We start from the raw sequence: 25,233 nt of genomic DNA on the forward strand, positions 1-25,233 counted from the left end.
AAGGGATTCCTCCCTCTCGAGCCTCTACAGCACAGCATCGTTCCGTCTATAAAACACATCCCCTTGCAAAGTAGCGTACCTATACTGCCAGTTGTTCCAAAACACCGCGGCCCTCCACGACATCGGATGCACCACCGACCCAAAAGGCAAGAGCTCAAAACCTAGCCCGATCTCATCGGTCTCGCTCCAAAGGGCCCTTCTGTGGGGACCGACGTCTCTGGCAGAGTGACGGATAGATAACAAAATAGCCTGATGCCTTCGGATTGATTCTGACATTCCGCGGTCCTCTTTTCCGCATCTTTGCTGGAACGCTGGTTTTGGCCACGGCGGGCTTGCACGTGGGCGTCAAGCCCGGCATCTTCTCTTACCTGATCTTGGGCCATTGCTCCGCCGAAAGCCCAGATGGCGGCAAACACGAAATAGAGCTCGTAGGTTTCCTTGGGGCAGTCTGCAGGGATGTCCTCTGTGGTCAGGAGACACTCGAGAAGGTAGCACAGCATCTGAACCATGCTCTGCTCTGGGATTGGAATCGTCTTCTTGAATCTGCAGGGACAGACCCAGAGATGCTCTTTGACATACGGGCTTCTCTCCTAGAGGCTTGCTGGACAGTCTCGGCACCCACTTGCTCTGGGGGCACTCGTGACCCGTCAGGATCCCTGGGATTACGAGGTGCTACCGAAGCTTTTATTCTCACCGCCTACCTTTGGGTCAGCTCTCCCGACCAAGAAGGGGCCCGCGGTGCTCCGAGGTCCCTTCTCATCACCCTTCCCTCCGATACCCTCCCCCGCTGCTCTTCCCTTCTCTGAACAGTGACCGCCCCCCCCCCCCCCCCCAGTCCTCAGGGAGTGCAGGCCACTGCGACGGAACAAGGAACCATTCTGGTTTCCCCGAGTGTCAAAAGCCCTCCCAGAATCAGCGCAGTGCCGAGGCTGGTCCTTCCCTGCCTTTGGCTCAGAGAAGTTCCCTCAAATCAAACACACACACTGAAGACATTTCCTCGGGAACCCGAGTCTTACGGGCGGGGAGGCAGAGTGGGCCCGGACAGCTGCTTATTGTAGATACAATCATGGCTTACTTGACGGAGCTCGTCTTCTGAAAATACACCTCACTCTTCTGTGGCCTAGTTTTTGTACTTAAAAATTTGTTTTTGTTTTTTTTTTTTTTTACTGATTCAAGTTTATAGATTTATTGTGTGTGTGTGTGACAGACAGAGAGAGAGAGAGAGAGAGAGAGAGAACAAGCAGGGGAGAGGCAGAGAGCTGGGGACAGTGGATTGGAAGCAGGCTCCGTGCTGACTGTAGAGAGCCCGACACGGGGCTCGAACTCACAAACCCCGAAGCCGGACGCTCAACCGACTGAGCCACGCAGGCGCCCCAAGAATCTGATTTCAAATCTGCCACGCTTAGGGTAACGAGGCCATGCCAGTACCGGCCGTTAAGACCCTTCCTGCCCTTGCTCTCCTCTGCCCCCTGTCGACCTGAGGGGTCAGAAGCTACAGCTGGTGATGGGTGGGGGGCGGGGACCAGAGGAGTAAGGAGAGAAGCTGTCGGGGACTCCCCCACCTCACCACTGCAGGTGGACGGCAGGAATGCGGGCCTGAGCGGGGTGGGGGTGGAGGTGGGGGCAGGAGAAGCCTTCCTCGTAAATGGAGTTTGGTTTTTAAAGTTTACACATGTTCGTGACCGGAAGCAACAACAGGCCTTCTTGCAGAATGACCAGAAAAGTCACGAATGTGGCCCCAGATTCCCTCCGGGGGGGGGGGGGGCGGGAGCAGAACCAGCCGCACAAAACGGCTCTGAAGGTGAGGCGGGACACAAAAGCTGCTGTATCATCATCCCTGGTGCGGCCCGCTTGTTCAACGTGAAGACTATCGTGCACGCGCCCCACAGCCTGGTGGTATCGGGGCCAAGGTTAATCAGCACCCAAGCCGTGGCCGCGTTTCTTCCTCGACGGCCACAGAGTTAGGAGATCGGGTGAGTGGCCTCTGGATGCACAGAATACACTCAGCATCCTCACAGCTTGGTGAAGAGGCTTGTACACATGCTTGTACGCTCGCACACTCGTGTACACACACACACACACACACACACACACACACAGAGTTTAGCATCTCTTCTTCTAATTGTCCAGAGAGGGAAATGGCCTAACTCTTAAGAGACAGGTTGTATCGGGCAAGGGGCGGGGCACGTGGCAGGACAGGGGGCGCAGGGGTCCCTTCCACCTCGGCCCCCACGCCGGCCAGCTCTGTTCCACCCCGGGGCGCCACAGGCCAGTGAACCACAGAGTCAGGGGTCGTTCTGAACAGCGGCCTCAATTTCCCGGAAACGCAGTCCTGGAGTTTGTTGACTTGTTGAATGTTCGGGAACGACGGGTCCCTGAGTCACGTCGCCTCCCCGGCACCGAACTCGGATGGCTGGGCTGGGCTCAACTATGAGGCTGGGCACCTGACACCCAGAAGGACGCGTCCACTGGCAAGAAAGCGGGTTGCAAACCTCGGACCCCCCCCACTCTGCGGACACGTGTAATGTTCTCGCTGGAGGCAAGAACAAACATTGAACAAACATTAAACAAACATTAAAAAAAATAAAAAAATAAATAAATTGTCACCTTCCGTGTTTCCCGGCCTACCTGGTTCTGAGTGTGTCTAAGCAGGTCGGGAGGTACTTGTCAAACAGGATGGTGAGGTTGGCTCTCTCTGTCTGGACTTCCCTCTTGTCAATCCAGCTACTCACGGGAGGGTTCCAGCCCAGGTCCGTGGGATTGATGTACAGGATTCCTGGGATCGTCAAGAATTTGGTTAAGTTTCCATAAATGCCACTATATTCCTCAGCCCACGGAGTTACTTTCTCTGTGTAGAAAACATACAGAGGACTGGACTTCAAAGAAACAGAGGCCTGGCCGAGGTCTGAGAGGGTAAGTAGGATTGCTACCTGATGGCCTGAGAAGAGCTGAGAGAAAGCAGTGTTGGCAAGGATGACAGGGCCAAGTCCAGGCTCAGGAGGAAACCGGAGCCTGTGGACGTGACCTTATTCAGCAAAAGGGCCTTCCTTTGCACATGTGATTAGGGATCTCCCGACGGGATCATCTTAGATTATGTGCACGGGACATTTATAAGTGTCCCTATAAGAGACAGAAGAGACAAGACACACACAGAGGAGAAGGACGCGTGGATATGGAGGTGGGGGTTGGAGTCATGGGGCCGCCAGCCTGAGCGGGAAGAAGCAAGGCAGGTTCTCCCCTAGGGAGGGAATCAACGTCTGTTGTCTTAGAAGCCACTGAGTTCATGGTGACTTATAACAGCGGCCCTAGGACATGACTATATACAGAGAGAGACTATTCTCCTGCCCGCGTTCACAGCCTCAGCACGGGTTCCTGGAAGGAACTCTGGTGTCACGGTAGACATCAAATCCGCTCTCCTGTGCCCCAGTCTGTGCCCATCAGTTTGGCTGTGGACCCAGAGGTTAAGTTAAGGTATGAAGTTGCCATTTCTCACCAGGAGGTAGTGAGAACTTCGATGCTGGGTTGTCACCACTGCCGTGGAGGCTAGAACTGGGCTACAAGGAGCCTCGTTCCAGGCACTTCTGTGCACAGGACAGTTGCCCAGCTCAGGGACCCTTTCCTTCCCATCTCTGAATGAAGAAAATCCCATGGCCCCGGCCTGGGAGCGCCTGGCCACCCTCGTGGACACAGATTCGGGCTGGGAATCAGGCCAGAGTTTCCCACGATGCACGGCTGGCTCCCGCTTGGACCTTCCTCGGGAGACAGCCACATCACACGTGATGCCAGAGGCACCTGTGTTCAAGCACGCGGCTCTGCGGGTTTTCTCGTTTCCCGGGGGATACCTGCTCTGGAGACCGTTGCTGGGGTGGCCGTGCGCAGGTGGTTGATCTCAAACAGCAGCCTCATCGTGGGACTCAGGGGGATCCTCTCGTTGCTTGCCAGGGTCAGCACCTGGCAACAGGGAGGGACACGCCAAGGTAGGAAGGAGTGAGGACACGTGATCAGCTGGGGCCGGGGGGTGGGGTGGGGGTCTCTGGATTTGGCTGAGTATTCCTGGTAGGGATTAAGGATGATTATTTTCCTCTTTATGATAAGTATTTTCTAAATTTTCTTTTTTTTTTTATTTTTTTTTCAACGTTTATTTATTTTTGGGACAGAGAGAGAGCATGAATGGGGGGGGGGGGTGGGTGGGGCAGAGAGAGAGGGAGACACAGAATCGGAAACAGGCTCCAGGCTCTGAGCCATCAGCCCAGAGCCCGACGCGGGGCTCGAACTCACGGACCGCGAGATCGTGACCTGGCTGAAGTCGGACGCTTAACCGACTGCGCCACCCAGGCGCCCCAGTATTTTCTAAATTTTCTATAAGAGATCCTCTATCCCCTTTCCTATTGCCCCCCTGTGACCTCCATCCTTGTGTGTGTAAATGCATCCAAAAAAAAAATCAGCTCTCTAAAAAGTTTAAATGGATGTCAATGATTTGAATGAGCTAGACCATATGGAATAATAAGGTTATTAAAAGAAAAGAGTTCAGGGGCTCCTGGGTGGCTCAGTTGGTTGAGCGTCTCACTCTTGGTTTCAGCTCAGGTCATGATCTCACAGTTTTGTGGGTTTGAGCCCCAAATCGGGCTCTGAGCTGAGAGCGTGGAGCCTGCTTGGGATTCTCTCTCTCTCTCTCTCTCTCTCTCTCTCTCTCTCTCTCTCTCTCTCTCTCTATCTGCCCCTCTCCAGATCATGCGGTCTCTGCCTCTCTCAAAATATATAAACAAAATTTTAAAAAATGAAAAGAAAAGAGAAGAGCTTAGGCTTCACTGAAATTGCCATTTCTTTTAAAGTAGTCCCTCTAGCGAAGGGGGGTGAAGGGTGGGCAAAGGGGGTGAAAGGGAGAGAGATACAGGCTTTCAGCTATGGAACAGGTAAGTCACAGGATGAGAGGCACAGCACAGGGAATATAGCCAACGCCACTGTGATAGCATCGTATGGTGGTAGTGTTGTCTCTAACGGAGAGGGTTGTCCAGCCACCATGTCGTGCACCTGAAACTCACGTAACATCGTGTGCCAACTGCGCTACAATAGAAAATAAGTGAAGTAGTTCTTTCGGGCAAGCGCACGTTTATTTTAATGGTTCTACAAACGTCGAAACCATCCCAACGCTTCCAACCCTAATGTACCTTCTGAACAAATTCAGGAGCCACCACTTTATTGGTACGAGATTTCCTGGTTTACGAAAAATAAAACATACTCTCCACGGATCAAGGTTTGCCACCATGGAGGACGCCCGACAGGCTCGGAATGTTTCTGACCTTCGGTGTCCGTATTTACAAGAGAGGAAAAACTTAAGAAAGAAGATTCGAATAGATGACTTCAGATTCCTTCCAGCTCTGAGTTTTAAATTAACCTACATGCAGAAGATCGTGAAGACGGTTACAACAATGCTAAAAATGCAGTGAGCATGTGAGTACGCATTCGTCCGGTAGTTATGTGATAAAGCCATTGACTAACCTTATGGCGGCCATCATTTTTACAATATACACATATTTCAAATCAGCACCTTGCATACTTTAAACTTACACAATGTTCTATGTTGATTAGATCTCAGTAAACCTGGGGAAAATTAAAGAAAAAAAAAAACAACGCCTGTAGCAATTCCTTACTTGGGGCCAGCCCTTGTGGGGGATCGAGATTTCCAAATGGGCCCGGGGGGACTGGTTTCCTGGATGATTAGGGATGGCCTGGGCACTTCCCTACGCCCGTGATACCTTGTTATCATCCATGACGGTGTTCAGAGACTCAATCCACATTGGATCTATGTCGCCATCCAGTAAGATCCACTTGGGCCCATCGTGGGTGATGTTGGCAAGCTCCCGCATGATGGAAGAGAAGAGTCCTGAAAGGAAGTACAGACAGCTTACCATCCACCTCATCATCAGTCCTATTTCTCGTCAGACAGACTTTCCCTCTTGGCTATAACACCCAGAAGGTGTAAATGGAAGAGACAGGTCAGGACTGGATTTGGATTTTGATATATGGAAAATCTGATAGTGAGTGCTAAGACGCTCCTTTCTCTGTGCTTCTGTCTGACTTTTAAGAACAAGAGCAAAATGAAAACAAAATCTGATGGTCTGGCTTGGGTGACGAGGGGCCCTAAGAGTCATTTCAATAGGCAACTGGGACATGACAGAATTACCTTAAAGCTTTTTAGGTAAGTTTTCATCCTTTGTGATTACAGCCCAGGCTTTGAGAGAAAGGCCAATGGGAATCTAACTGGCATCACACAAAATTTATCTCTTAATTTGTAAAGAATCTATTTTCGTGATATTAAGCTTTCCTAATCAATAACGTGGTATGTGTTTTTCATTTCTTCCAATGTTTCTTCATGTTCCTTCATAAAGTTTTACAGTATTTTCATTCGATGCATCTCTTTGGCTAAATGTATTCCTAAATAATTCATAGTTTTATTGCTATTGTGAATGGCATTTTTTTTCTGTATTGCCCTTTTCAGCCAGCACAGAGAAAAGCTATCGAATTCTATGTATTTATTGTATGCTTAGTTACCTTCAGTAAATTTTCTTTTTTAATTTTTTTTTTATTTTTTGAGAGAGAGAGAGAGAGAGAGAGAGAGAGACAGACAGAGCATATGCAGGGGAGGGGCAGAGAGAGAGGGAGACACAGAATCCAAAGCAGGTGCCAGGCTCTGAGCCATCAGCACAGAGCCCGATGCTGGGCTCAAACCCACAGACTGTGAGATCATGACCTGAGCCGAAGTCAGATGCTTAACCGACTGAGCCACCCAGGCACCCCTTTAGTAAATTTTCATATTAATTTTAGTGATTCTTTTTTTTCAAAATGTCTCCTGAATTTTCTAGGTACAAAGTTGTATAATCAGCAAGATAATTATTTTTTTCCTTTCCTCTAATTTATACTATCTATTCCATTTTCTTGTCTTACTGCATTGTCTACAATCCCACACCAAGCCATGCTGAATAATAAGGTTGGTAATCGTTCTCCCTGTATTATCCCTGATTTTAATGGAAATGGCCTTAGTTCCTCATCATTCAGAATGCCTTTGTCCCTTCTTTTGGCTTTAGATAAAGATTTATTGATAAAGATTTAGATTTATTATATTTAAGGGATTTCCTTCTATTCCTATTTTACTTAGAGTTCTTAAATTAGGGGGGCACCTGGGTGGCTCAGTTGGTTAAGCGGCCGACTTCAGCTCAGGTCATGTTCTCGCGGTCCGTGAGTTCGAGCCCCGCATCGGGCTCTGTGCTGACAGTTCAGAGCCTGGAGCCTGTTTCAGATTCTGTGTCTCCCTCTCTCTGACCCTCCCCCGTTCATGCTCTGTCTCTCTCTGTCTCAAAAATAAATAAACGTTAAAAAAAAATTAAAAAAAAATTAGGAACAGCTACTGAATTTTTAGCGCCTGTTTGTATTGATAGAGCGAGTGAGCAAGTTGGGGCAGGGCAGGGCAGGGCAGGGCAGGGCAGAGAGAGAGAGAGAGAGAGAGAGAGAGAGAGAGAGAGAGAATCTCAAGCAGGCTCCGTGCTCAGCATGGAGCCCAACACAGGGTTCAATCCCACGACCCTGCTAGGATCATGACCTCAGCCAAAATCAAGAGTTGGACGCTCAACCAACTAAGCCACCCAGGTGCCCCCTGAATCTATATTAGTAAGTGAAATTGGGCTGTTTTTGGTTCTACATAAAGGTTGATATCAAGGTTATTCTGGTTTTATAAAATGAACTGAGAGGTGTCCTTTTTTATCATTTTGGAATTTTCCTTTTCACCCATTTACTCGTTTTCTGTTTCCTGTTGAGTAAACTTCCTTAATATTATAATTTGCTAAAGGATCATTTTTCTCCTAGTTTTCCTAACATGTATCATACAATTAAGTGATCTCTTCCATTTTAATCTTTATTTGCTCTTACAGCTACTAATTCTTAATCAGCTACATTTTACTCTTTTTCCTCCCATCAATCATGCTCACAGCGGGCTTCTGGTCTTTACAAAGAATCCATAAGCATGTTTTATTTATCCTATAATTTCTTTGTTCCTTCCCATTAATTTCAGATTGTATCTTTATTAAGTTTCTTCTTCCCCATTCTCTTCGGGTTCAGTCTATCAGTCTGAATAATTTCTTATGATAGACACTGACTTCCTTCATTTCTAGACCACCTTCAAAAATAAAAGTCTAGAGCTCCTATCTGTTGGTTTCAGACATGACCCTGTTGTTTTCCATATGTTCTTTTCACTGCTTCTGAGAAGGGATCCCATGTATTTTTTTTCTTTCATCTAGGGGTTAAGTGAGCATCTCCTGATGTGTAAGCAGCACAATTATTTTTGGCCACTTTCTTGTTGTCTGTTTCTACTTCTATTGCATTATTATCAGACAATGTGGCTTGGAAACAGATACTTTTCAATTCACTGCAGTTTCTTCTGGACCCAAATAAACTTCAAATTTTTGTAAATGTCCCATGAACCGACCAAGAACAGAATATTTTCTACTTATAAGATGCCAATGTTCTAAATCTAGGTGTTATATTGAGTTTGATGATGTATTTTTTTTCAATTTCTCTCAGAGTATGCTTATTTTTCTGTTACAGGATCTATCTAGTTTTGAACAAGAGAAAGTAATGTTATCTGTCACATTTCTATTTTTATCAAGCTTCCCTAGAAAATGTTAAATGTTGCCTTCCATCTACATGGACGTTCTTTTTTCATGAATACAGATTTATGATTATTATAAATCTTCCTTGCCAACGTCTCCAGATTTGATGAATATTGTATGTTTAATAAAATTTTAATTAAAATTCCCACAGAGCTTAAAGTCTGAATTATATTATGCGAGCTTAAATTTAATATGGAATGCTAAGTGCCTGGGACCAGCCAAGAAAATTACAAGAGAATATTGAGGAGACTTATGTCATCAGACATTAAAATGTTATAAAATGATTATGAACAAGGGTGCCTGGGTGGCTCAGTCAGTTAAGCGTCCGACTCTTGGTTTCGGCTCAGGGCATGATCTCACAGTTTGTGAGTTTGAGCCCCACGTAGGGCTCTGTGATGACAGCACGGAGCCTGCTTGAAATTCTCTTTCTTTCTCTGCCCCTCCCCCGCTGTTTCTCAAAATAAACAAACAAACATTAAAATGACTGTGAATGGAGTAGAATCATAATTTGTATAGGATTAGATAAATACCAAGTGGACAGAATAGAAAACACAGAATCGGATCCTGGCGTATAAAACAGGCTGGTATTTACATTCAGGAAGAAACGATGGTTTGCTTAATGAGCGGTCCTGCCACTTTCAATTATCCATTTGGAAGAAAATAAAGTTGATTTTCTATCTTACCTCACACCAAGCTCCAAAATAAATTCCAGATGGATAAAAAAAAAAATGTTCATGGAAAAATAATGTTTAGGACCACATTTATGATACTGAATCTACTGCTGAGCATGAGAGAGCGTGATAAACCAAACAGGAATCCCAGGTGCTAAAAAGAATGGGCAGACGAAATTTTGTCTTTTAAAAAGTGGATGGTGGGGCGCCTGGGTGGCGCAGTCGGTTAAGCGTCCGACTTCAGCCAGGTCACGATCTCGCGGTCCGTGAGTTCGAGCCCCGCGTCAGGCTCTGGGCTGATGGCTCAGAGCCTGGAGCCTGTTTCCGATTCTGTGTCTCCCTCTCTCTCTGCCCCTCCCCTGTTCATGCTCTGTCTCTCTCTGTCCCAAAAATAAATAAATGTTGAAAAAAAAATTTAAAAAAAAATAAAAATAAAAATAAAAAGTGGATGGTAAATATGTCATGAAGTGCCTGTAGACAAATGGTAGAAACCATTAGCAATGCACCCAACAGATACAGGGGTAACACCTCTGACGTATAAAGAATGCGTACAAGCGGAGAAGAACATCGTAAGTGGAAATAAAATCGCAAGAGTCCGTTACTAAGGCCAGTAAGGAGGAAAAAATGCTAAGCCTCATTAAGGGTCAGTGAAATAAAAATCAAACCCCCTTGTTCTAGGCCCCTGACTGAGGGCCCTAAATGAGAGGAATTCAGGCAGCCAGACCATGATGCAGTCAGACACTGAGACAGGAGGAGGGAGCTGAGAGGTCCTCATTCTGGAAGCCACGTGGGTTTTACAAAGAGGTCCTATGGGCTCAGAGTTTTCTTTTCAGTTCTCTCCCAGTGACAGTGCCTCCTTCCGGCATCTACCAGTGACTCTTAAATCTTAGAAGGCGACCCCGGGCTTAGTACTGAGCGAACTGGGATTTGGGACCCTTTGCATCGCTAGAGAAGGGATCGTGGTTCTGGGTCCCGCCCGAGGTGGTGATGAATGGCGTCTTCTGTAGTGATGTCTCCCCATCACTCCTGGGGCTGTGCCGATAGGAACAGGTGTCCACTGTGAGACGCTACAGCATTTTGGGGAATGAGCTGCGGGCCTCCCCATCCCGCCCACGTATTCATTCCACCTGCCAAGCAATGAGCGGACTCTGACTTGTGCTCTAAAATCTCAGAACCCTGGCTGAGAAGGCCTGCCTCGTCTCTCCTCTTTCGATGCCCTCTCTCACGGAGCAGCTGGAAGGGTCCCCAAGGAAAGAGACTATCCCAAGGGCTGAGGTTCCCCTCCGAGCCCACATCAGTGCCTTCCTTTCTCTGATTCTTTTCACCTCCTTCTCCCACTCCGTACAGAGCGGGCCAGCGTCCTTCCCTCTGAAGTTTGCCCCTGGATGTAGACTCAAGCCTGCCCATGGTCTTACCATCCTTCCATTCTCTGGTAGCTGGATTGATGATACCAAAGAGCTCATCGTTTGTGACTGCTTTGGGGTTGAGGTCCACCCAGACGGGGCGACGCTTCATGATCTGATGGGTCTTGTGCAAGGATTTGAGCACCTGAGACTTGCCGGCCCCAGCGTTGCCCACCACGAACACCGAGTGCCGCACTGCCAGGAGCTCCTCCAGCTGGGCCACCTGGGGAGACACAACGTTATCAGCCAAAGGGACCAACCTCTGCATTTGCATCCCAAGCGCTCATCCGTGGGGCCAGGCTGGTCCCCAAGGTGAGACCCGATGTCAACAGAGGAAGGGATCCGAGCAAGGGGTCCTAAGTGTGGGGGCAACGTACTTGTTCGTCATTCAGTCATATAATTATTAGTCACCAACTAAGTGCCAGAGAGCGGGGCAGGCGGAGGGAGATTCAGAGAGGACGTCCCTGCCCTCCGTGAGCTTCCAGGCTAACGGGGAAGCGTAATGGTTTGCCGTGATCGAGGGATTTGTGAAGTGCCATGGGAACAGATAGAAAGAAACAGTTGATTTTGTACAGATAGAGGGAACAAGAAAGGCTTCACAGAGGAGGGGGGATTTGAACTGGGCTCCAGGGGTGGGTTTGCCAAGAAGATGAATAGTGGGGGTGGGGGGAATATTCCAAGCAGAGGTAAGGGCACAGACAAAGGCTTGTGGTGTGACAGAGCACGATGTGGGTGGCCAGATGTTTTGATGAGCCTGGAGTCAAGGAGTCCCTTGGGGACAACGGTGGCACTGGAGCCCTTATGGCTCTTGTCCTGGCTTGCCTCCAGCCTGGCCTTTCCACACTGTTGTGGGGGTACATCCCCTGGAATGAAAATCTGATCACGTCACTGCCATCACTCTGTCCCTTTAGTGGCTCTCCAGAGCTTTGGTGAGGAAACCCCAAATCCTCAGACTGGCTGACAAGGTCCTTTTGCAGACGGGCCCAAGTCAGCTTCCAGCCCATCTCCCCTCCCCCCAGCACGCACATTCCAGGGAGACAACTGGGATTCTTTAACGATGTTCTTTCCCGAGTCTGCACCTTTCAAGACAGGGTACTTTTGATTCAGACCTTCTCCTTTCTCCTGCTTCTTCTGCCCAGACCTGGACGTCCCTCAGCCTGTAGGTACCCACATCCTAGTACTCATCAGTGCCGCAGTGGTTACTCCTCTCCCTATGAGATTCTAAGCCCATTGAAGGCAGGCTAGGAGGGATTTCTCATCTTTTTTTAAAAAAGTTTTTAACGTTTATTTTTGAGAGAGAGAGAGAGAGGGAGAGAGCGAGCAGGGAGGGGCACAGAGAGAGGGAGACACAGAATCTGAAGCAGGCTCCAAGCTCTGAGCTGTCAGCACAGAGCCCGACGCGGGGCTTGAACTCACAAACCATGAGATCATGACCTAAGCCGAAGTTAGATGCTTACCCGACTGAGCCACCCAGGCACCCCATGAATTTATCTTTTTATTTCCAGCGTCTAGCAGAGAATCTGGCAAACACCAAGCATTGAACAAGTATTTGCTGAAAATGGGAAGGATGGTTGGAAGGGCTGGGCAGCCCCTATTGTGAAAGGTCTTATACATCTTGGGCTAAGACGTTCAAACTTTAATATAGATCGAGCATATTTTATTAAAAAAATTTTTTTTAAGTTTATTTATTTTTGAGAGGGGGGTGGGGCAGAGAGAACATTGAGCAGGGGAGAGGCAGGGTAAGAGGGAGAGAGAGAATCCCAGGCAGGCTCTGCACCGTCAGCATAGAGCCTGATGTGGGGCTCGATCTCATGAACCGTGAGATCATGACCTGAAGTCGGACACTCAACTGACTGAGCCACCCAGGCACCTCTAGATCAAGTATATTTTGCACTATAAGATCCTTAATGTCTGAGTTAAGTGAACCGAAGAGGTAATGTACTGGATATTGACACAACAGTGGAACAATACAAAGATTTTTCCCCATACGTTTTATTTCCCGTTTTCCAAAAATGATAAAAAGTAATTGCTCTAATTTTTTTTTTTTTTAATTTGAGAGAGACAGAGCACAAGCAGGGGAGAGATGCAGAAGGAGACAGGAAGAGGGAGAGAGGAAGACAGAGGAAGAGGGAGGGAGAAGGAAAAAGAGACCGGGAGGGAGGGAGGGAGAATCTCAAGCAGCCTCTACACTCAGTGCGGAGCCTGACGCGGGGCTCAGTCCCACAACCCTGGGATCGTGACCTGAACTGAAATGGAGAGTCAGATGCTTAATGGACTGAGCCACCCAGGAGCCCATAATTTGTCTATTTTAAAACAATTAAGTGATACAGGTGTTAAAATGAGTTCTGGGGGATCAGGAGGAGAGCGGCACTACTGAGCTCACTATAAAGGTAGCGGACGAGGGGCGCCTGGGTGGCGCAGTCGGTTAAGCGCCCGACTTCAGCCAGGTCACGATCTCGCGGTCCGGGAGTCCGAGCCCCGCGTCAGGCTCTGGGCTGATGGCTCGGAGCCTGGAGCCTGTTTCCGATTCTGTGTCTCCCTCTCTCTCTGCCCCTCCCCCGTTCATGCTCTGTCTCTCTCTGTCCCAAAAATAAATAAACGTTGAAAAAAAAATTTTTTTTTAAATTAAAAAAAAATTAAAAAAATAAAAAAATAAAAAAAAATAAAGGTAGCGGACGAGTGGCTGTTTGGGGAGCAAGATGGTTAGCTTCCACTGTGGCAGACTGATTTACTGAGATACTGAGTTTTGCTCTCCACGGAATCCATATTTTTCTCTCCTCTGTCCCCAGCTGCTGCTAGAACTCTGAGTCAGGGCCCAAAAGCGCCCAAAAGGGGATTCTCAATGCTGGCTCTCGTTCGCGTCCTTCAGGGACTTAACGCAGGATCTTTCCAGATAAGGAGAATGTTGGGAAGGGCCTGTGGGAGCTGCCATCTAAAGCTAATATATGGAGGCAAGAGAGTCGGCCACGTGAAGATCTCTGGGCGATGTTCCAGGTAGGGGGACAGTGAGTACAAAACCCTCAGGTTTCAGCTGTAAGCCTGGAGGGCTCAAGGAACAGAAAGGAAAGGTGGGGTGGAGAAGAGTGTAAGGTAAGAGTGGTAAGCAGAGGTCAGATGTGCAGGAACGGGGACTTGGAATTGTATTCTTTTTTTGTTTAGCTTTTTTTTTTTTTTTTCGAGAGAGAAAGACAGAGGGAGAGAATGAGAGGGGGAGGGGCAGAAAAACAGGGAGACACAGAGTCCAAAGCAGGCTCCCGGCTCCGAGCTGTCAGCACAGAGCCCCATACGGGCTCGAACCCACGAACCGTGAGATTGTGAACGGAGCCGAAGTTGGACACTTAACTAAGCCACCCAGGCATCCCAGAATTTTATTCTAAGTACAACAGAAAGCATTTGGAGGATTTAAGCATGAAACTGGCCCGAGGGCATTGCATTAAAAAAATGAAGGAGGGGAAAACAGAGCCCTGGTTATCGAACTGAGACTGTTTTCTATTCCTACATCATTTCTTTTTCCCACGAACAACTTCTGACTGCTTCCCTGATCCTGAAAGACTTAAAATCACTCTCTAGTTCCATTGACTTCTTTTTATTCACTTCTACAGTGTTATTGAGATAGCATTCAAGTACCATAAAACTCACCCTTTTAAAGTGTACAATTCGATGCTTTCGAGCGTATTCACGGGACTGTACAACTGTCACCACCATTAAGACATTTTCTTCACTCCAAAAGGAAAAACCAGACCATGAGTAGCCCCTCCTTATCCTCTGACTCCTACCCCAGCTCCAGCAGCCCTTGATATACAGTCTGCCTCTATAGACTATTCTGGGCACTTCATACAAACAGATCTAGAACAATATGGTATTTTGTGGATGGCCTCTTTTACTCATGACGTTTCCAAGGCTCATCTGTGCCGTGGTGCATACTAGCCCTTCCTTTCTTTATGGTTGAATCAAATTCCGCTGTGTAGGTGGGTCACAATTTGATTATCTGTGTATCAACCGATGGATGGGTCATTTCTATTCTCCAACTATTATGAATCTATCAGCTTTTGACAGTATCCCTGTCCTTCCCTTTCTCTCCTATCTTCAGCCAGACGCATTATACCCTTACGTTGCTATGTTTGATAATAGTTATATGTCATTCTATCCATATATCTAGACCTTCTCTATTTTCTGGGATTGTAAGGGTTGAAGACCAATCATGACTTATGTTTTTATGGCCATAGAGATTTTTCATTGCAGAAGAAAGTAGTTGCCTGGAATGTGTTGTGTTCTCTATGAGCCTGGTGTCATGACCTGACACATGATGTTCTCAGCATTAACCCATGGATACTCTTTTCTTACATTCCATATGTTGATCAGTATCAGGTTCTGTTTACTTAAAAAAAATTGGGGGGCGCCTGGGTGGCTCAGTCAGTTAGGCATCTGACTTCGGCTCAGGTCATGATCTCACAGTTTCTGGGTTTGAGCCCCATGTTGGGCTCTGTGTTGACATCTTAGAGCCTGGAGCCTGCTTTGGATTCTCTGTCTCCCTCTCTCTCTGCTCCTCCCCCACACATGCCGTCTCTGTCAAAAATAAAATAAAACATTAAAAAAAATTTTTTTTAATTGGGGGATGCCTGGGTGGCTCAGTCACTTAAGCATCCAACTCTTGATTTCGGCTCAGGTCATGATCTCCTGGTTTGACCCTGTGTTGGGCTCTGTGCTGACAGCATGGGGCCTGCTTAGAATTCTCTCTCCCCCTCTTCTCTCTCAAAATAAATAAATAAATATTCAGAAAAGTTTCAGACTGTGACTTTTTTCTCTTGGTGTTCTAATTGCTTTCCTTTTTCTTTGTTAAAATAAAAGACATTTGCCTTAGAAGTTTAATAAAATTACATAAACTTTCATCATGATGATCTATTCTTGCTTCAGCGTATCCATTTTGAGGTCTTTTGTTGGAGACTGTGAACTTCCTGCCCTGATTTGGATGGATCGCTTTCTAGGTCTGCTGACAACTATAATGCTAAGGTTTCTTTTTCTGATTCTTGATGTTTTGAAACCCGTGGCATTATTATTTTTCACCCTCAGTTTTCCATAGTATGTCTTCAAGTACCATTCAAAAGGGTGCATAACCCCGATGTCTACAGCAGCATTATTTACAATGGCCAAGATATGGAAGCAACCCGAATGTCCACTGACGGAGGAAATGGATAAAGATGTGGTATATACATACAATGGGATGTTACTCAGCCCTAAAAAAGAATGAAATCTTGCCATTCGCAGTGATGTGGATGGAGCTAGAGAACATAACACTAAGCGAAATAAGTCAGTCAGAGGAAGACAAATACCGTATGATCTCACTCAAATGTGGAATTTGAGACACAAATGAGTAAAGGGAATAAAAGGAGACAAATCAAGAAACAGACTCTTAGCTATAGAGAACATACTGATGGCTACCAGCGGGGAGGTGGCCGGGGGGATGGGTGAAATCAGGGATGGGGGTTAAGGGGGGCACATTAGTGATGAGCATCGGGTGATGTATGGGAATTGCTGTATATTGTTGTATACCTGAGACTAATATTACACTGTATGTCAACTGGAATTAAAAACAATTTTTTCAACATTTATTTTGGAGAGACAGAGACAGAGCATGAGCAGGGGAGGGGCAGAAAGAGAGGGAGGCACAGAATCTGAAGCAGGCTCCAGGCTCCGAGCTGTCAGCACAGAGCCCGACATGGGGCTCGAACCCATGCACCGTGAGATCATGACCTGAGCCAAAGTTGGATGCTCACCTGACTGAGCCACCCAGGTGCCCTCAACTGGAATTTAAATACAAACAAAACCAAACATCTGTTTCTCCAGCTCTAGAAAGTTCTTTCTAAAATTCCCATTGGTCACACGTTGCATAACCTAGATCAATCTTCTCTGTTATCCGGACTCTTGCATTTTCGGTCTCTTTGTACATCATATCTATTGTATTGTTATACACACATTATATCTACATAAATAAAGACATAAGTATCTCTTATCCTTATAAAACACATATATTGAGGGGTGCCTGGGTGGCTCAGTCAGTTAAGCATCTGACTTCGGCTCAGGTCATGATCTCACGGCTGTGAGTTTGAGCTTCGCGTCGGGCTCTGTGCTGACAGCTCGGAACCTGGAGCCTGCTTCCCATTCTGTGTCTTCCCCTCTCTCTGCCCCTCCCCTGCTCATGCTCTGTCTCTCTCTCCTTCAAAAATAAATAACCATTTTTTTAAAAATTAAAAAATATATATATTGAATAAAAACAAATGTTTTTTATATATTGTATATATATGTATATATATGTATGTATATGTATGTACACACATACATGTATGTATATATGTATGTATATGTATGTACATACATACATGTATGTATATATATGTATGTATATATACATATATTTATGTATTTTATATATTGTTTTTATATATTGAATAAAAACAAATGTATATAAAAATGCATTTTTAAACTTACACACATCCATACGTAATTTCCTCCTGGGGTATTTCCTTGACTTCCCCTTCCAATCCCCTTACTGAATTTTGTGTTATCAATGATACAATGATGCATTTCAAAGAGCTCTTTACAATTCTTTGATGGTTCTTTTTACTTATTTATTTATTTATTTTTACAGCATCTCATTCCATTTTTATGGGTATCATTTTCTTAATTTCCTTCAAGGATACTAATTAGAACTTTCAAAATGTTCTCCTCCTTACTTGCACTGGAGTCAGCTGCTGTGTGTGTGTGTGTGTGTGTATGTGGTGTGAGCATGTGCGTGTGTGGGGGGGTGTCAGTCAGCTTGCCTTTGTCTCTCGTGCTGTTGGCTTTCTCCAGCATCCGGTGAGCCTCAAGTTTAAATGAAGATCGCTGCCCTGCGTTTTCAAGGAGGCTGGGCAGGTGGATGTGCTCGGGGTGCCTTCCCGAGGTGGGAGCTCATGGACGTATGTACACATGGACCATAGACCTTGCAGGTGAGTAAGCAGGTGACTGGCCTTCAGGCTGAGGGGCCCCGAGTGGAATAGACAGGCCAGAAACTGGGGCACCAACACCCCAAGAGCAGATATAGCCGCCCCCTCCAAGAGTTTATTAGATTACTTTAGACTTTTCCTTCCGGCTGCGGGTTAAATGCCTGGCTGTACGTGGTCTGCCTTCTTGGGAATTTGGAACTAGAAGGCAGAGCTGGGAGAAGAGTGTGGGGAAGCAGGTGGCAAAATTATAAGGGAAACAGACTTAATGGTCCCCCTCGGCTGTTGCCGGTTCTTCTTCTCGCCCCTGCCCTCCTTCACTACCAATTCCAAGCCCAGGGCTTCCCCCCTGGGGTCTGCCTGGGTAGACTGGCCCCCTCGGGGTGGATTCCGGCCTGTAGCCCCTCCTGCCCTGTGTGATCTGTCCACCTGCTTTCATCCTGTTTCCAGGAACTGATGGAACCATCTCCTTCTAGTTTCCACACTCCTTACTCCTTTTTCTTAAAAAAAAAAAAAAAAAAAAGAACGTACACTATCGCTTTTCAGGGGATCTCAGGATGACATCTCAACCCAGAGCCTCACGAGGTATCTCTGATGAACTGACTTTCAGGAGTTCAGGTGGAAGGCACAAACGACAAGTGGGTGGGAGACAGCATGTTTTAACAGGGAGTATCTGTCTTGTCAGAGGAGCAGAAAGCCATCATGAAAAAGGAGGAGAGGGGCGCCTGGGTGGCGCAGTTGGTTAAGCGTCCGACTTCAGCCAGGTCACGATCTCGCGGTCCGGGAGTTTGAGCCCCGCGTCGGGCTCTGGGCTGATGGCTCGGAGCCTGGAGCCTGTTTCTGATTCTGTGTCTCCCTCTCTCTCTGCCCCTCCCCCGTTCATGCTCTGTCTCTCTCTGTCCCAAAAATAAATAAAAAGCGTTGAAAAAAAAATTTAGAAAAAGGAGGAGAGAGAAAGAAGGCACAGAATGGGGGCCAGCTGAGTAGGAAAAAATGTAGCAAGTGGCAAAGTAGGGCCATGTGGCCTCAGCAGACTTGCAGAGCGTCCAGGAAGATGTGGGCAGTTCTGATGCTGGGACATCGGCCCCAGAGCCCTACATAGCAGCAGCCTCGTCGGATTTACCTCCCCTCTGAGGATCGGAGCCCTTACGAGGAAACCCCTTGGTGTGGCATTCAAGGCCCCCAATATCATGCTGCCGTATGACCCTTCGAGTCCTACTGCTCCCTCCCGGGCCCCGTTACCTTTTTCCTAGTGACACCGGACTTCTTGCCAGTGCTCATACCATCCCTGTGTTTCCCCGTCTAGCCCTTCACCGACACTTTTCTTCTACCTGGAAGGCCTTCAAGCCCACCTCTACCTTGAAAAAAAGTCTATCCACCACACTTGGGAGGAGGGAGGTTGGGTGTGGGGACAGACAGGCAAAACACAGTCACAGCTGTGAAGGACCAGGTAAAGTTTTGCTTTCCTCGGTGAAATGTAATCTCAGAGATGTGAGCAGACACCAATTTGCAATTCTATTTATACACAGCCGCCGGGGCTGAATCTCAACCAACTGTATTGTATTCCATGCTAGAAAAGCCTCCTGGAGGCTTTTATGGCGCCCCATGGCATAGAAGGAACAAGGCCCCCTAGTCCATTAACGTCCTCAAGGGGGAGCACGTTCTCGCTCATGAAACCCTCAGTGGCATATCCTGCAGAAGTAATGGCCGTCCAGCTTCCTCATCTGTAAAGTATCTCACCTGCTCCGTCGGCCTCGGTGGTTGGGGGACGGGGCAGGGGAGGGTCAGATGTGATACATAAAGTAAGACACCCGTGAGCTCTCAAAGCAGCGTTCACAGAATTCCTAAAGATCTCACTGCACAGGAAAACAATCTAGCCATGCTCCTGTACCCTGGGACCCTCTCTTGTGGCACCTGTCACACCCTCCTTCAAGGTATAGTTACTTGTGGGCAGATACATCTACTGTCACAACAGTCACGCCTCCTGAAAACGTGACTGTCTGCAAAGGTGCTCAGTAAAAATAACAGACTTACGGAAAAACGGGATTGGGGCGGACCAGTCGAAAGGGACAGAACTTAGAGGGGAGTCTGGGCGGCTCAGTCGGGAGGGCATTCGACTTCGGCTCAGGTCATGATCTCATGGTTTGTGAGTTCGAGCCCCGCGTTGGGCTCTGTGCTGATGGCTCAGAGCCTGGAGCCTGCTTCGGATTCCGTGTCTCCCCCTCTCTCTCTGCCCCTCCCCTGCTTGTACTCTGTCTCTGTCTCTCAAAAGTAAATAAATGTTAAAACATTTTTTTAAAAAGTGCAGAACTTTGTATCCAAAGCCCGAAAAATTTTGACAATGCATCCTAATCCTAGTAAAAATGTTAACACAGTTAAATCGCTAGAGCGTTTGCTCCTTGCCTCATGTTGGCCAATCTTTTCTCTCTCCTGCACGTTATCTCTCTCAATGTTTTTATATTACTTATATATTTTATTTATAAACCACAGTTTACAGTTTATTGTGCAACTTTTCTTAGAAATTTCTACACCCGACATGAGGCTCGAACTCCCGACCTCAAGATGAATAGTCACACGCTCCTCTGACTGAGCCAGCCAGGTGCCCCTATTGTTTTTTTCATAGGATTTTTAAAAAGTAATCTCTATGCCCAGTGTGGGGCTCGAACTTGCAACCCTGTGTTCAGGAGTTCCAGGCTCCACAGACTGGGCCAGCCGGGTGCCCCACCTGGGGTACCTGTGTACTTCCTTTTCCAAGAGGTAGGTCTTGGGTGCACTCATTTCTAATAAAGACCATTTTAATCATGATTAAAGATCTGTTCTAGACAGAGCCTTTCTCTTTAATCCACTGTTTTAATGCAAGGAGAGAAATGTCTTCACCTGTCCTGAGCATCCTCCAGAAAATAGTAGAAACCACCATGGCTCCAAAGGCCTCGAAACCTATTATACTTTCCCTGAAGTTTCAGATTTTTTCCCCTGAAACTCTATACGTACTGGTAAACAGACTCATTTTCTGTTGCTGCTCTAACAAATTACCACAAAAGTATTGGCTTGAAACAACCCAAAGTCATTATCTCACAGCTTAGGTGGTCAGAAGTCCAAAGCGGGTCTCACAAAGTGGGGCAACAAGGTGTTGACAGGGCCCGTCCCTTCTGGGGCCTTCTATGGGAGCATCCATTTCTTGCCTTTTCCAGCATCTAGACGCCTCCCGCATTTCCTGGTGCATGGCCCCCTCCTCCACCTTCAAAGTCAGTAATGGCTGGTGGAATTTTAACTATGGAGTTACCTGGACACACGTCCTCCAGTGTCCCTGTTTCACTTACAACAACCACCGTCATGGGGCACTTGGGTGGTCCAGTTGGTCAAGTGTCCGACTCTTGGTTTTGGCTCAGATCACGATCTCATGGTTGGTGAGTTCTAGCCCTGCATCGGATTGTGTGCCTACAGCGTGGAACCTGCTTGGGATTCTCTCTTTCTGCCCCTCCCCCACTGGTACAATCTCTCTCTCTCTCTCAAAATAAATAAACTTAAATCTTAAAGACCACCACGATTATATAGGGCCACCTAGTGCCTCTGACCACTTCAGAACATTCACAAGCTTGGAAAACTGCCTAAGAACCAGCACGACTTCCAATTTCATCATTGCTCTGAAATCACGTCTGAAGTAGTTCATGGGAAAATAACACATGCAGCAGCAGTGGAACGGCTCGTGTTTCTCTGCCGGATCGTGAGCCTTCTGATGGCAGGGGCCCCGTCCTTCCCTTGCGTTCCCCACCACGCATTCCACATGGTGGGTGCCCCCGTAAAGAGCTCTTGAAACGAATTCCTACTAGGTAGATACATATTTGTACATCTAAGGCAACCCTTTGGATTGAGGATGACCCATCATCCAAGAAAAGCATTGAGCGACAAGAAGAACTTGGGAGGGAGAAACCCCGTGTACCTTGAGCACAAAGTTGTCCTCGGCCTGGAGCTTCAGCTCCACCACGGCCTTCCGAACCAAGGCTTCGAAGTTGAGGTCTCTCCTCCGAGGGACATCCAGGGCAGGAAAGAGGTCCCCAATCAGGCCCATGAACACTGGCACATCATCGGTCACGATCTTGGGGATGTTGAAGTCTCTGAGGGAGCGCATCAGGACCTGGTCCTCGGGGCGGTCAGGGTCTCCTCGCTTCAGGGATCCCGCCACCACCAGCACCGACTTGATGGCCCGCAGGCCCCAGTCATAGTGGTCCTGAGGGAAGGCGGCACGGGTCAGGCCAGAGTCGCTGGGATGCAGAGCACCACGTGCCCATGCTGGCGTCCACACGATTACCAGCGGGTCACTTCCGAGGCCAAGGCAGAGGCACAGGGCAAGACCAATGACACGGGACATCAGGGTCACGGATGATGACAAAGCAGACCCAGAGCATCCCGGGGGCTGGGGGTTGGAGAAACCAAACAGAACCACTTCCCGACCCACCTGGCTTCTCCTTGTACATTCAGAGAGCTGAAGGGTATCCGGGAGGCAGCCATGTTGGCTTAGATATGGCGGAGGCTGAGCTCACAAGCTCTACACCTTGGAGGCCTCCAAACTCTCTGAGGAAAGCAACTGAAAACAATCACTGGTAGCAACCAGTAGAAAGGAAATTCTAAGAGTTTAAGCAAGAGACAGGGGGGCTTGGATTGAAAGTGGTAGAAAGAAAACGAGATGATTTGAGAGGGGGCCAGAGCGGGCAACGAACAACAGCTCGTCCGTGGTTAGGTGCAGGGCTGTGGAAGACGAAAATGCCGAGGAGGACTCCCAGGGTTCCAGAATCAGCAAGCAAGTAAGTGACGGTTTTGCGTAGTGAAGCAAGGAATGTGGGAGAAGCGGGCTGGGGTGGGGTGGGGACCTGTGGCAGAAACCAGTGAACATGCGGGTTTGGAGGTCACAAGAGAGGCTCAGGGTGGAGTTGTGAATGCCGGCCGCTGGCCTGGACGTTAGTGGTGGTGGGGAATCTACGGAAAGAATGCAATGACCAAGGGGCCTGGGAAGCATGAGGCAACAGGAGAGGTTTTTAAAGAAATCCACCTTGGACAGATTTCACAGGGCCGGGTGTTCCCCGTGCTGTGGCAGCAAAGATGGTCCCTGTGAGCCCCGGACGGAGGAGACACTCAGTGGGAACAGCCCAAGGAAGCCTGACTGGCTGTCCCGGCCACCAAGAGATTCTCCGTCACATCCCGTGCAGAGCCCAACATGGGACCTGAACTCACGACCCTGAGATCAAGACCCAAGCTGAGATCAAGACTTGGACACTTAACCGACTGAACCACTCGGGTGCCCCCTTTGGCATTTTTTTTTTAAGTTTATTTATTTTGAGATAGAGACAGCACGAGCGGGGGAGGGGCAGGGAGAGAGGGAGAGAGAGAATGCCAAGCAGTCTCCAGGCTCTGAGCGGTCAGCACAGAGCCTGACATGGGGCTCAAACCCACAAACCTGGGAGATCATGACCTGAGCAGAAACCAAGAGTCAGACACTTAACCAAATGAGCCACCCAGGCGCCCCCTTCGGCATGTTTTAAGGTGCTATTCCTGTGGGGGGGTCTGCCCTAGGCAGCAGCCACATTTAAGGACAAGTGGTGAGGTACATGGGGCTCGATGACTCACTATCTCCCCAACCCTCTCCCCCATCTCGTGTCCCTCTGGGTAGAGACCGTTCCCTCCAAGGGAGTTTCGTTGGCCACTGAGGTGTTTCTCATGGGACACGGGTGGTCGATGAGGTGCTAAGTAGTCTGTGAAAAAAAATAAGTTTGGGGGCCGAATAAGATTTTTTTTTTTAACGCTAAGAAAATGAATACGAATCTTTGTTGTGGAAGTGTGCAGAACTCGTACTATGCTTATGGGCGCATTGACAGAAGGCTCTAATGTTTCCCTATGACATCGGCCCCGAGCCCCGTCCAGAGGTGGGGCGGTCACACATGACTGGTGGTCCAGCGTCACTAGAGAGAGTACCTGTTTAGAGAGCAGCTCTTTGCACAACCGATAAAGGGTGATGAACTTTCTGGCCAACGCCCGTGCTTCAATGAATCCTTCTGCCACCAGCATGATCTCACAGATCAACTCGAAGTCTGGAACCACCATCGCGCAAGGCCTGTGAACAGGGGACAGAGGGCCAAGATAGTTTTCCTAACCATGGCTGAAGGGTGGCAGAGGGGGGCGGTGCTGGTAAGACAACAGACACTGGCTGGGATCACGGACAGAGGCATCTGTGAGGATAAACATCTTGGCCCTTAGCAATGGTTTCGTCTAAGACTTCCAACTTAGGGACGAAGTGATGAAGGATATGGGACGTGAGTTGTCTTGTCCAAGGTGATGGGTGATAGTAGCAGGTGGGGACAGGATCGGGGCTACAGCTCATGTTGTAACCTGGGTCCAGTGAGCCTTCCACAGGCACAGATCAGTAAAGCTTTGGTAATTAGTAATTTATTAGATTAGTTTTTCCTATAATAGATTAGGGACTCCGGTTGAAGAATCGGGTCTCTCCTGGGGTCCACAAGAATCTATATCTCATTTTCAAGACGTGCGTCTCCTCCAAGCCTAGACGCTCGGGGCCTATTCTGTACTTATGTGCGTACAAATGTAAGTATCTAATGCCGAGGTCTCAAGTAAATACCCATTAACCCCATCTTGCCACAGAATGGTATATAGGGGAATTTTTGTCTTTCTGTAAGGATTTACTTTGATTTTTTTTTCCTGCCTGGCTCTAGAAACATTTGATTGCAAAATCACTTATTTTTCAAGTTAATTTATTAGGTATATACCAGGAGCCTAAAGTCACTTACAGTTCTTTAATCGCATTTTCCCCACGTGGATATACGATTTTCACTAACATATAGCTCAAGAACAATTTTCCTTTAAGTTATTTTTCATGGCATTCAAACAGATTCTCAACCTGAAATATTTTGCAACCTGAAATAAGGTTAAACATGCATCCATACAATAGCATGCAACACGGCCATGGAAAATAATGCTATAGAAGGAAAACTATTTAATGGTACGGGAAAAATTTTTCTTAAATTTTTTTAATGTTTATTTATTTTTGAGAGAGACAGACAGAGCGTGAATGGGGGAAGGGCAGAGAGAGAGGGAGACACAGAATCCGAAGCAGGCTCCAGGCTCTGAGCTGTCAGCACAGAGCCCGATGTGGGGCTCGAACCCACGAACCAGAAGATTATGCCTGAGCTGAAGTCTGATGCTTAACCGACTAAGCCACCCAGGCGTCCCTGACACGGGAAAATATTAATTAACGAAGGCAGGATACCAACTTGTACAGGGTCTTATCCCAAGTTCAAAAAAGGAATATAGTCTGCCCACCCAAGGTCAGAAGGAGGAATGCCAAAGGGTCACACGATCTCTGGATGAAAGCATTCAGATGGGGAGGGCCGAGGTTCTGGAATCAGACCGACTGGGTTAGAACCCCAGTTCTGCGGCTTGCTCCTTGGGCTACTGGCTAACCCCGGTGATCATGATTACTACCCTGGGCCTTTGCAGACTCTGTTTT

At 47.7% G+C, this 25,233-nt stretch overlaps 1 protein-coding gene across 1 annotated transcript in view; it reads right to left on the minus strand.

The window, feature by feature from the left end:
- The window catches only part of DNAH9 (dynein axonemal heavy chain 9), a 340,134-nt gene that overhangs the window by 184,636 nt on the left and 130,265 nt on the right, over window positions 1-25,233 (minus strand). The window contains exons 30-36 of the mRNA XM_047089868.1: window positions 23,685-23,823; window positions 21,658-21,945; window positions 10,750-10,960; window positions 5,757-5,884; window positions 3,843-3,951; window positions 2,629-2,776; window positions 369-543 (exon numbers count right to left, since the gene is read on the minus strand). Of these exons, the coding sequence (XP_046945824.1) occupies window positions 369-543; window positions 2,629-2,776; window positions 3,843-3,951; window positions 5,757-5,884; window positions 10,750-10,960; window positions 21,658-21,945; window positions 23,685-23,823 (1,198 nt within the window). The remainder of the gene's footprint in view (window positions 1-368; window positions 544-2,628; window positions 2,777-3,842; window positions 3,952-5,756; window positions 5,885-10,749; window positions 10,961-21,657; window positions 21,946-23,684; window positions 23,824-25,233) is intronic.

Source organism: Lynx rufus, unplaced genomic scaffold (genome assembly GCF_022079265.1).
Source record: "Lynx rufus isolate CCGP_SWC_20201006 ecotype Redwood Valley unplaced genomic scaffold, mLynRuf1.p SCAF_28, whole genome shotgun sequence".
NCBI lineage: Eukaryota > Metazoa > Chordata > Mammalia > Carnivora > Felidae > Lynx > Lynx rufus.